At 42.7% G+C, this 12,249-nt stretch overlaps 1 protein-coding gene across 2 annotated transcripts in view; it reads right to left on the reverse strand.

Annotated features, from left to right (window-relative positions):
* Positions 1-12,249, reverse strand: part of LOC308084648 (chromodomain Y-like protein 2) — a 51,207-nt gene that overhangs the window by 5,630 nt on the left and 33,328 nt on the right. For both annotated transcript variants that reach the window (XR_013933099.1, XM_080427417.1), the window contains exons 4-6: positions 1,673-1,845; positions 1,060-1,270; positions 368-511 (exon numbers count right to left, since the gene is read on the reverse strand). Coding sequence is in view for 1 of the 2 variants with exons in the window: in XM_080427417.1 (XP_080283543.1) it covers positions 368-511; positions 1,060-1,270; positions 1,673-1,845 (528 nt within the window). In the remaining variant the exon portion in view is untranslated. The remainder of the gene's footprint in view (positions 1-367; positions 512-1,059; positions 1,271-1,672; positions 1,846-12,249) is intronic.

Consider the following 12,249-nt stretch of genomic DNA (forward strand, 5'->3'; position numbering starts at 1 on the left):
GTATGTTAATGGTGTGTCATTTGTATTTGCACATTTAACCACATGAACCCAAGCATTCCTATTCTGGGCATGTCATAACAGGCGAACATTCAGTGAAAATAGACAATCTTCAAACTCAGCTGAGCTTGTAGATCGACTATTTCCAGCAAAGATATTTTGTGTAGAGATAAGAAAAGAGGTGACCTTTGTGTATTGCAGGGGTGGAGTTTGTGTCTCGAGTGGTGTACACAGATATACAGTACAATCATTAGAAATTGATTTCTGATATTACTATAATGGGTACCTCTATTTGTATCGTATCATAATTGTATAAAAAACTAATAAAAACCCAGCTTTGTTCTCTAGGTTATGTAGACATAATGCTTACCACTGAACTGCACAATGCCATTTCTTTTACACGTAGCATCACTTCCTGGTTGAATGTGGTTGGCCAGAATACCTGTGAAACCAGACCTCGGCTGCAGGCTTCTTGGGCGGTGAGCTTCCGCCCACAGAACAGCATCTCGTTGGCCTGAGGTTACACAGGGATATGGGAAAGAGAAAAAAAAGAGAAAGGAACACATTCCTATGTTGTCTCAAAATTCACAGTTCTGACTCGTGCAATGACCGATGCCAGATATTTGGGTCCTATGCCGATCTTGATTTTAGAGAGTCCTAAACCACAGAGTAGAGAAGTTTTGACCATTTTTTTGTTGTTCTCAGAAATTTCAAAGAAAAACTTTGATTTGATTAAAAGTTTCTATTTCAGATTATTTAACTTGTAAGCCAAGAAATACACATACAGTACATTGAACTTTATTTTATTTACTTACGACCTATTCAAACATTTAAAAAAATGTTCACCTATAATGTCATGCCCAAAATAGGGAAGCCAGGTAAAAAAATCGAGACACATCTGCTGCATACGTGCTGATACCGAAGCCGGCAAAAAAGTCAAATAATGGCCGATATGTCAGCCAGTCCGATATCAGTGTATGGTTATCAAGGTGTAACCAATACGCATTGCAGCGCGGGCAAAGATGAGGATCTTTCAAAGTGGTTAAACATGCCGGCACTCACCAGAGCTACTCCTAGGATCTGTGGAAAGGTGTAAGAGGAACAGCCAGAAGGGGTGAGACGGAGGGCAGCACATGGGGTTTGAAACCAGGCCCTTTCACTGGCCCACACCACATCACACAAGGGCAGGATAGAGGCTCCAAGGCCAAGAGCCGGTCCATTAATAGCCACCACAATGGGCTTCTTGAAGTGGATGAATGCCAACACAAAGTCCCTGGACAAGTCACACACAACATCAGTACAGACGACTCTGAGGATATACAGTAGGACAAGTTGTACGTGCTTCTCTTGCAGATATATGCAAGGTTAGTAACTTGTTCACGTTTTTTTTGTTATTTAAATTCTTGAACGCAAATGTTAAGAATAGATAGCATGTTGTTTAGATGCTTGGTTTGGTTTGATACTTTGGTGTCATAGTTTCTCTGAGGCACTACATTGTTTTCTTTGCACTCTACTTATGTGAGATTTATTTACAGTACCCTGTCTTTTGTTGACTATGGTTCAAGCTTATTCAGATCTTGTACTTGACAAGTCGCTCTGGATAAGAGAGTCTGCTAAATGTCTAAATCATAACAGTAATTTTCCTGTGTTTGTGTGTGTAGGGCTCTATTCTTACCGTACGGCATCTGCGATGCGGGTGCTCTCTTTCCTGCGATCAGTAGATAGACGTCCTATCAGGTAGGATGGTTCCAGGCCACTGCAGAAAACTGTCCCCACGGCACTGAGCAACAATAATTTACTGTCATCAGCAGCGGCATTACCCAGGGCCCGACACACCTCCTTCATTATCTAAAGAAAGGAAAAGTCAGGTTTTGTGGGTCATTTGCCTAACACACAGTACAAGTTAAATTCCATAACCATATATTTATAGCATAGCATAGCATAGCTAGGATATGACATATGATATGTTGTTGTACTTGACAAGCTACAGTACCCAATAGATAGCCCACCTGATTATTATCCATGCTGAGGGAGAGAAGCACACATAAAATACAGATATTCACCGTAGGCCTCACTATGCTGAATTATGCATACTGTACACCTGAGAAATAATGGTAAACACTAGGAATATAAAAATGTTCAATTTGATCCCTACACACATGCGGATGGTTTGTGCGGAGTGTGGGTAGTGCATCTAAGACAGATACCCATGTATATGTGTTAACCAAATGAACCCTAGCGTCCCTGGACATAATAGTTGAACATTCAGCAAAAATAGGTGAGCATTTGGAACAAGCTTACAACGCATTGCAATGCAACATGTTGTGAGTTTGCAGATCTGCTTTTTGGAGCGAAGAAATTTGGTGTAGATTAGGTCTCCCAAACTAATTCTGGTCAAAGGTCTGAATGGGCAAAATTCAACTGTATGCGGGCCAAACCATTGTGATTTCTACATCTGGCGCATGGTTAACACAAACAGACCACCAGTGCTCAAGGGAGGGCAGAAAGCACGCGTTTCACTTCTGTGAGAGTCTATCTGTGTGTGTGTGTGTGTGTGTGTGTGTGTGTGTGTGTGTGTGTGTGTGTGTGTGTGTGTGTGTGTGTGTGTGTGTGTGTGTGTGTGTCTTGAGAGCGATGCTGATTATGGCTTCTGAAACACATTAGATTTTTTACTCTAAAACGTTTCTGAACCTCACATTTCAGTCTTATTCTATCGTTGTAGACTACCTGTCCATGTTCAGCTGTAATGATTCCCATGAGTTACACACACAGAATTCAAAGAGGAGAAATTTGCTGCATCGCTCTGGGACCAACACATTGTTACATTCTCACTCTTGGCCAGACAGACTTGGGGGGTTGACACACATCTGGTGGGTTCGGGGCGCGGGGTGGCATTGCCTTCTGTTGTTTTCCTACCCACAACAAACAGTCTGAGATCAGCTGTCATACAGATACATAGGCTAATAAATGGTCGTAAATATTTTGTTTTATTCCACAAATCATCTCACGGGACGGATTGGTCACCTTCGCAGGTCGCATTTGTCCCGTGGGCCACCAAATTGCCATTCCTGGTGTAGAGGGAAAAAAAGGAGGGACTATGAATAGACGCTTGGGGGACCCTGGTCAACGAAGCATATAGGGTTTAAGTTGTTCATTACAGGCACATGACTGATTGTGTCCCTCAGGGTTAACATAACCCAGAGCTATGTGCAGTTCACCCTGGACCTAGTTAACCTGGACATATGTACAATTAACCCTGGAACTATGTCCAGTTAAACCCGAACATAATGTATGTCCAAGGTTAACATCAGCAAGCATCACACTATCAGCTGCCTAGCATACAGCATCACTGAACATATGTTTGGCCTTTGTCTTTCCTGTGTAGATACTGTCAGGCACACGTATGGGTTCATTTTTACGCTCTAAGAGATCAATTAACAATAAGGATTTGTCTGGGCTGCCCGCTGTCGAGAGGTCTTGTGAACCCCCTTGTAGTCTCCTTCCTCTGGTTAGGCTACATGAGACCTTTTGTAATGACATAGATGTGTTTCCGCTGTGGACACAATGAATAAGTAACTTGATGTCATCAGGTAAGACAAGAAAATCACAACACCTGTAGGAGCTATTGCGTTGAGAACCTCAGAAAAGATTCAGACATAATATGTGTGTATCTTTACTGCTCATATTATGAGCACAAAGACAGACAAAATAATATGCAGGACAGGACCCAAATTAGAAAAGGAAAGTTATTGAAGGACAACAACTGAAAGAAAACTCCTCTAAGAAATGGATGCAGTCCTCAGCCATTGACCAAGCCAGAACAGAGATGTCTTCTAAGATTCTTGCTAATAGAGGCTATGCGCGTGACATCATCGTACCCGGAAGTTATGCAGGACTTTCTGGCCTTGACTTTCTGGCCTTGACAGCCCACACATCCAAACAGAAAAGTCCCATCTGATTGTATTACAAATCGGTTAATGAATTATACTATAATTATGAATTATTCTCTTTCTATCTGCACATTTTTGTTTCATAAAAATCCACCGTAGACATGTTATGAGCTACTTTCTGTCAATAAATTCCATGCAGGTGATTATTTTTGTTAAGTGTCAGAGTTTGGAAGCGCTCGTTTTCAAAAACGTGACATCCTGCTGCCTCCTGCATTATGTGCAATTTAGAAACAGGTGGTACGCAGGACCGTTGAGTGATTTCCAACAAGCGCTTCCAAACTCCAACGCTCCATGCTGCTCAATGTTTTGCCACTCAGTCTAGACGAGGGGGGCATGTCCCGGTGGAAAAGTGATGCATGTGCATGTGCATACTCTCAAGAAGCTACTGCAAAACTGTAGCTGTACTCGTGGACTGTAGAAATCTCAACTAGGGTCTTAATGGCTTGAGTGTGCTCGGTTGGTGTAGGGGTAAAGTATCTTTCCACCTCTGTTTAGGGGTTAGAATCCACTGCGGTGCATCCGGCTTGGCCGACCATTTTGTGAACACAATTGGCCATGTTCGGGGCAGGGAAGCCACTGCCAGTGAGGTACACTAGAAGTGGCAACAGAGAAATGTGTGGGGAGGGGTAATTGGCACAATGAATAAATTGGGAGAAAAAAGGGGGAAAAAATAATTGGAAAGGAATGTCTGCTGAAATAAAAAAAAGTTGACAACTACAAAACTCTCTACCTCGGTTCCTTTGGATACACTCGCCATCACATATGGAACTGTCATAGCATATGGCACAGCTGTCAAAGGCCAAGCCAACATGAGCGAGTTGGATTCAGGGGCTGTCACAGAGAAGGCTGTTAAAGCAGACCTAGGTGTGCTGTGAACAACATGTGGGACTACAGCATCCTGCCACTGCAGATTCTGTTCACTCCAAATTTACTATTGTAAGTGTGACTTCGTAAATATCCTTAGCAGAGGGACATTGTGTGGGAGGAATCCACAGCTGCTGAAGTTGTACTATGGATGGGTGACTTACAGAAGTTGTTGACAACTTATTTTGAAATTATCATCATGTCACGGAAAGTGGTTCTCAAAGTAGGGTCCGGGGACCCCCCAGCAAAATTTGTTACACATTCAGTTGTTCACATTCATACAGTAGTAGCAACTCAAAATATGTTAAGCAGCAGGATCAATATATTTATTCTCTATCTACAAACTTTTCATGAAGCAACAAGAATAGAGCTCAATTGCAAATGTTTCTTTTATAAAATGTGTATATAATTGTATGTATCACACACACACACACACACACACACACACACACACACACACACACACACACACACACACACACACACACACACACACACACACACACACACACACACACACACACACACACACACACTCCAGTTAATGGGGTCAAGGACAGAAATCAGGTTATGATGCACAACAGGTGCAACAATTTCAGTGAAAATGTAGGAGCAATCACGTTGACCAAGTGTACTATATTATCATACTTTAAAAGACTTAAATTCCCCTTAGACAATGTGACAGGTCCTTCTGGACATTATTCCAGGAAAAAGGGACACCGTGTTTAAAAGTTTTTTTTGCCTAATTCTGTTCCAACTCCTGGGACCAACATCTGACAAATATTGTGAGAGCACAGGCCATATTGATTCTTGTTTATACACATTCATGTACTCAGATAAGGTGGAACCAGCCAAAGGTGAGATTGACATATAGGCTAATTAGTATAAAAGCCAAAAGTCTGCGGACATACAAAGACGGTCAGCATAGCATAAAGTGGTGAAGCGCAAGTGTTCAATTTCTTTAGGCACTACTCAGGTGCATTCATAAAGATCTGATTTCCGTAATCCAATAGAGGTAAAAAGAGAAAGTGCAGAAATCAAGTGTTTCCTTGCCTGGAGGGAGAAAAGGGTTTAAGCATCCTGGGAGTCATTGTTGGTGCAGCTCATTGCTGTTATATTTGTACATTGATGAGTCAAGACACAAGAAGAAGCACACCAGCTTTCAGCTTGTTACTGCCCTTCGAGGGCTTGAACACATCAATAGGTTTGTTCCCACTCACAGTGATCCACTCTCTTCTCCTCTCCTCCACTTCACTTGAAAATAGTTTTCAGGTCTTGTCACGGTATTGGCTTGAATATGGCAAGAGGCTCCGCGACCGGTTTTGATTGAAAAACAGCATGAGTGCCGTTTGAAAATTGCAGTGCATGAGTGATTGAGTGTATCATACTTGAACTTGAACATACCAGTCAGTTGCAAAGAAATCTCTGCTGTCCATTTTTCTCGACACTTGAGCTTATCATTTTGCTGCATTAACAGACCTGACATAATTCAAACTCGTATCTCTATCAAATAACTTAAGAGCACAACCTTTTACTTCTTATTAGTAGTGCATTACTGTGTAACACGCAAGCAGTTACAGAGTTCCTCCAGGAGATTGAATAACACGGCATCTAGACAGTATCACACCAGAATATGGGGCTTATGTTTTCAGACAGCTTCAACCCTCAAACCCTAAATACATTGTAAACTTGACCTTTGGCTCGGTACTTGGTCTGCTCTTTTTTCCCCTGTGCACCGAACCTCTTCACCGAAAATAGCCGATCTACGTGCGTGCGTGCGTGCGTGCGTGCGTGCGTGCGTGCGTGCGTGCCTGCCTGCCTGCCTGCCTGCCTGCCTGCCTGCCTGCCTGCCTGCGTGCGTGCGTGCGTGCGTGCGTGCGTGCGTGCGTGCGTGCGTGCGTGCGTGCGTGCGTGCGTGCGTGCGTGCGTGCGTGCGTGCGTGCGTGCGTGCGTGCGTGCGTGCGTGCGTGCGTGCGTGCGTGCGTGCGTGCGCATCATTGAACATGAATTCACCTTTGTGTTTAGCCAATGTGGAATGAGGTCAGGTAAATAAGCTTCTCTCCACAGAGAGCCCGCTTCCACGCTGATAGTAGAATTAGCACCATAATTAAGCAGTATTACACGAGAAGGTGTGCGTTATCGTGATTATTGGCACGCCAGTGATGCGGTAAGGAATGAGGCAAAGCAGAGTTCCGCAAGCATCACTGAAGTGCCAATAATCACTATAAAGCACACCCTCGAGTGTAATATTGCGATTATACAACAGTTACCATCAAAATAAAACACATCAAAATGTATTCATATTGCGGGACATTTCTCTCTCAAATAACAACCTTTCTGCGAGTGTGTCATCTCTGTATAATACACGGGGTCCGTCTGACAGACAGACTGAGTCCTTGTTTACTCAGCCACGCTAGACAACCTTTCTCAGACTGGACACATAGAGAAACAAAACTTAACTGTTAGCTCAATCTAATTGTTTTTAAGATATTCAGCCACTGTTTTCTGTGCAGGGTTTGCTCTGCTAGACTCCGTCTGATCAACCCAGCTGATTTTTATATTTTGATTAGGTGAAGCACGGGTAGATAGCTATTTCAACCAATCAGATTGCTTCGTCGGATCTACCCGTATAATGTCAGGTAATATTTCTACACTCTCACCCTCTCATTAATACTTCTAGGAGGGATTTATGAGTGAATGCAAATGGAGGAAGAAAGGGATTAGGCCCAGACTCATTTCTCCCAGTTTGACAGTGTTTCCACATGTTTCTGCCTTCCGTAGTGCCATCTATCCATTGCTTATTTTTAATCATGCACATTATGTATACTGGAATTTGTATTTTTGACTGTGCCTTCATGTTATTTGACGTTCTGTGTTCCTTTTGTCACTATTTCAAAAGGATCAGTCTTTCCATTTTCTAACTGCAATGTTGAGGGATGGGAAAGGGGGTATTTTTGTCACAGTACATTTGCACATATGTGAAATGTGCCCACTGCATTTAACCCATCCCCAACCCATCACCCATTCAGCTATGGCACAAAAAATTACTTCACCCACTCTATTGCATGTGTAATCGTAAGATTGCCAATATATATTATATTTTTTTCATTAACATAAATTACCAGGTAAGGTTTCAAGACACGTCAACCGACTACAATGACAAAAAAAGAAGGAAAAAAAGGATTCTGATTCTGATTCAAGTGAGGATGAGGACTTTGTGCTGGATCTTCTAGATTTTCCTCATCTGTACCAGTTCCTTTTTTACTGTTTCAATATTTGTAAAAAGGTAGACAATACACCACAAGCCCAGAGCCTCAACCAGTCCAGAGAAAGACACTACACACCTGGACAGACCCACGCACACTCACAGTCACGACACCAAGGTACGCCAGCAGTTCCATGCAGTCACAACCCTGCCTGCACACACAGGTGTATGCACAACGAGGAATTAAGGACGTTCCAGTGGTAATTTAACCTTTAACAATTAAGCATTAAACAAGACCCTAATCACAGCGCAGACATTGCTCCTATCTAAAGGTCTTGCCTTTGTACCAGCAAACAGCTACAATTGCTTCAGGACACAGATTCATGTAAAATATTTTTAAGATCTGTAATATTGAATATTGCAATAGCAATACAACTGAAACGTGCACCTTCAACCGACCCTATATGTTCAGGTCCCATTGATCCTGCTATAGACACTTATTTAGTGAAGGATAACTCGCAAACCAACAACTATTTTCAACCCCCACAAAGAAAGACAAGCCCTCATCGATCAACTGACTCAAATGTGACAATGACAAATCTACCTGCCAGCCATTTGCCAATACAAACCAGACTGTCAAAGAAAATAGTTTTGACCCCTTTTTTCATTTCACTGCTTTTGTATCCCACTGGCTTACCTGTGAGGAGCCCCCACCAGTAAGTTTTCCATATACGTCAACCGACTACAATGACAAAAAGAAATCACGCCTCTCTCCTACTCCTCCCATTTAACATTACCTGCTGACAGGTGCTGCCCCAGGTGCTGTAGGAGAACGTACAGCGACAACGATCACCCTCCCTGTCCAGCTTCTCTCCCCCGAATATGGCCAATTGTGTTTATATAGATGTTCAGCCAAACCACTGTGGTGGATTCGAACCCCTGACTGGTGGAGGACGCGAGCAGCCTTTCTACCCCTAAAATCTAAGTAGCCTCGCCCACTGGGCGGGGCTTCTTTCGCTCTACATTAGAAGAGTTGGGAACGGTGGGCGTTGTCACAGTCTAATACAGCCCCGAATACCCAATCTCAGCACCGGCCTCAGTGGTTTACGTCGTTAATCACTAGACTCCCAATCCGAGCTGAACGTTGCGATGTTTGCTTGAGCCTACTCAGCCCCGTCCGAGTTATGTACCAATAGGCACAGAATCGTAAATCATGTTATGGGGAGAGTGTTTGCCCCAAATCATGTTGTGGGGAGAGCGTAATTTGCCCCAACTCGCCGGGCTCTCCCCGCCCCCCCGGCTACCTTAGATTAGGGGTAGAAAGTCAGGTCGCGGTGGAGGACAGGCACATTACCCCTGTGCCATCGGAGCAACATAATATTTCCCCTTCTTGAGCTGAATCAATCCAGATGCACTAAAAAGCCTAAGATTCACAGGCAGCGTAGTCATAAAGTAAAGAGCTTTTAATACATCCATCGTTGTGACCAAGACTATGTTTTCGCCCCTGTGTGTCCGTGTGTCATTCTGTCTGTGAGCAGATAATCTTTGTCTGATCTTTCATATTCCATCCTGATTGGCTAAGATTGGCTTCCAAAGTTTGCAGGAGTGGCCCGTTCTTAATGTCAGTTTGTAAAAAAGACAGCTAGCCAGATGTTCCAAATAAAGATAGAACGATAGGATTCGTGGATAATAGCTATTATTATCCTCTAGTTGGTCTATGTTTAAAGAGCTGGTGCCATGTTTTTGCACTTTTTCTGTTTTTCATGTGTCTATGAGGTTGATAGAACTTCATAAAGCCCCCCGGTGGTGTTTTTATGGTGTTTTATGTCTTCTCTGACTATTTGGAGTTTCTTCCTGGAGGCTGAAACCTTGAGGGTCAAACGTGCCAATAGAGAAACAGCGCTTTAGTGACATCACAAAGCCATACCCTCCCCCTCATTATCATAACACAACAGGTGTGGGCATGAGGAGGAGGAGGGACTAGGACAGGTGGGTGGTGCTAAGGTGGTGGAGGAGGTGCTAAGGTGAGAACCAGGTATACTTAATGAACTGGAGGCGTGTCCACATAAAAACGTATTTTTAACAATTTCTGTACACTTTTTTTTTGTTGAAAAAAATCCTTATATAATAATAATACCTTATGATCAGGTTTTAGGGTTGAAAAATATCATGGCGCCCCATCTTTAACTCTTCAAGGTTTCTTCGTTTGAGGGAGTTTCTCTGTATAGATAAGATAATGAAAGCAAAGACTTTCTTAGGTAAATGATAATTGAGGATGACTCAGTTGCTCTTTTGCTAATCTGTCACATCTCTGAGTGAGTGGTTTCCTCCTGTGAAAAGTATAGAGGTATTTGTTATGGCATTTTAAAAGCATCTGTCTATCTCTGGTTTTCCTGATGGCTTGGAAAAGTTCACATTTAAAAGCTATTTTCAAAGCAGGGTTAGAAAGTGCTCCTTGTACGCCTTCCCTCTCAGCTTTCCTACATCTCAACAAAGCAAAGGACTGACCACTCTCCACACAGCATGTGTTCTCGTCATCGCACTGTAGGGTGCCTGAATGGCCTGAAACACCACTGTAGATGTGCATAACTACATCACGCATGACAACACTGTTCCATGTGAAAGCTATTGAACCTCAGAAGTAAGAGCCGTTTCACACTAGGGTCCCGGGTGCGCACTCCAGACCGCTTGGCAGGTGTTGCGCTAGTGTGAATGTTGCGTATTGTCCCCCGAAACGGATCACCGTTCCGTTCCCGAAACCACCTCCGGAGGCAGTTTCGAATCCGGATCATGCGTTTTCGGGTACGGTTCGCTGCAATGTGAAAGCAAGCGTACCTTAGACGGAAGTGGCCCGCTATTTGGAATAGGTGACGGTATATAAACTCGACAAAAACAGCCAACAAAAACAGGTCGCAGATCAATCCACAGGGGTTCAACCATGGCCGTAACATATCCACACCAAGCAGTAGCACAGCAGAGCAGTGCGCTCTGTAGGTTGGAATCCAACCGTTGCGGCATCCAACCGTTGGATGCCGCATGTGTAGTTGGATGCCGTACAGAGTCTTTCAGCGCAGCACCGGTTTGAAAAAAAGGAAAAAGACACACCGACATTCCATAGGCTAAATCAATGCATTTTGTGATCGCATCGCACAACTAATAGCCTACTAAAACTAACGGGGAATACCAGAAAATAATAATATTTTGACATACGGGAGAAACGGTTGGTGCGGATATTTAAATTGGATAAAATAATTATTGCGGTTGGATAACGGGTGGATAATTAATTTGTACATGCGGATTCGGATGACCATGAGAGGCCATCCGCGCATCTCTACTACATATCTTTGCTGTTAGGAAGAAACCCTGTATCCCATATTGCAACTTTTAATGCTTTTTCATCATAAATGAATGCCCTATTGTCATACAGTGTCACACAAAAGTAGCAAAAATAGCCAAGCTACAAGCTGAAAATGCGGTGCAATGCGACACATTGAGCTTGTTGATCTGCTATTTTTGATATTACAATATAGAGCAGATAACCACACAGATCTTGCATTGGAAAATATTTTTTTTATTTTAAATATGAACAAAGGCAGGAGATGCACGTCCCCACAGTTCTTTTTTACACACAGTGCTGGACCCACAAATCATAAATAAATAAAAATAAAAAGGTGAGTCTGCACACAAACTGCTCTACAGTCTTTTTAAATTCTAACCAAAGCTCTAAAGTTAACGTTTCTCCCATGTAGGGCTAATAAATTAATACATAAAATAAGGAGACTCTTTTTAAATAACCAAAAGTGAACTTTCTCTTATTATTATTATTACTTTGGAGACTATATGGCAAGCGCGATCCTATCGCACACCTTCCTACATGACCAGCTATGGCTTTGCAGTCCAGAGGATGAGATATGCACGTAATGCGCGGATGCGCAGATTAAACAACAGACAGGCAGCGTTGCGGAATGCGTTTGTGTCAACTGTACTTGTGCTTTTCTTCATAGAGAAAAAGGAGAGCACAGGGCGCATATATATATATATATATATATATATATATATACATCATTCAGTCCGACTTCACTGTATAGGCTACTATAGTTGCCTTTTCATAAATGATATTTTTTTGTACTTAAGCTGTCGTGAAAGTTTATAATATTTAGAGAAATTTAAAGTTTCAAATGCAAAAGTAGTAGTAGTTGTGAAGGTTAGCAAACTGGACATTTATACTGAATG

The sequence above is a fragment of the Gymnoscopelus braueri genome (assembly GCF_963280865.1).
Source record: "Gymnoscopelus braueri genome assembly, chromosome: 1".
Taxonomy (NCBI): domain Eukaryota; kingdom Metazoa; phylum Chordata; class Actinopteri; order Myctophiformes; family Myctophidae; genus Gymnoscopelus; species Gymnoscopelus braueri.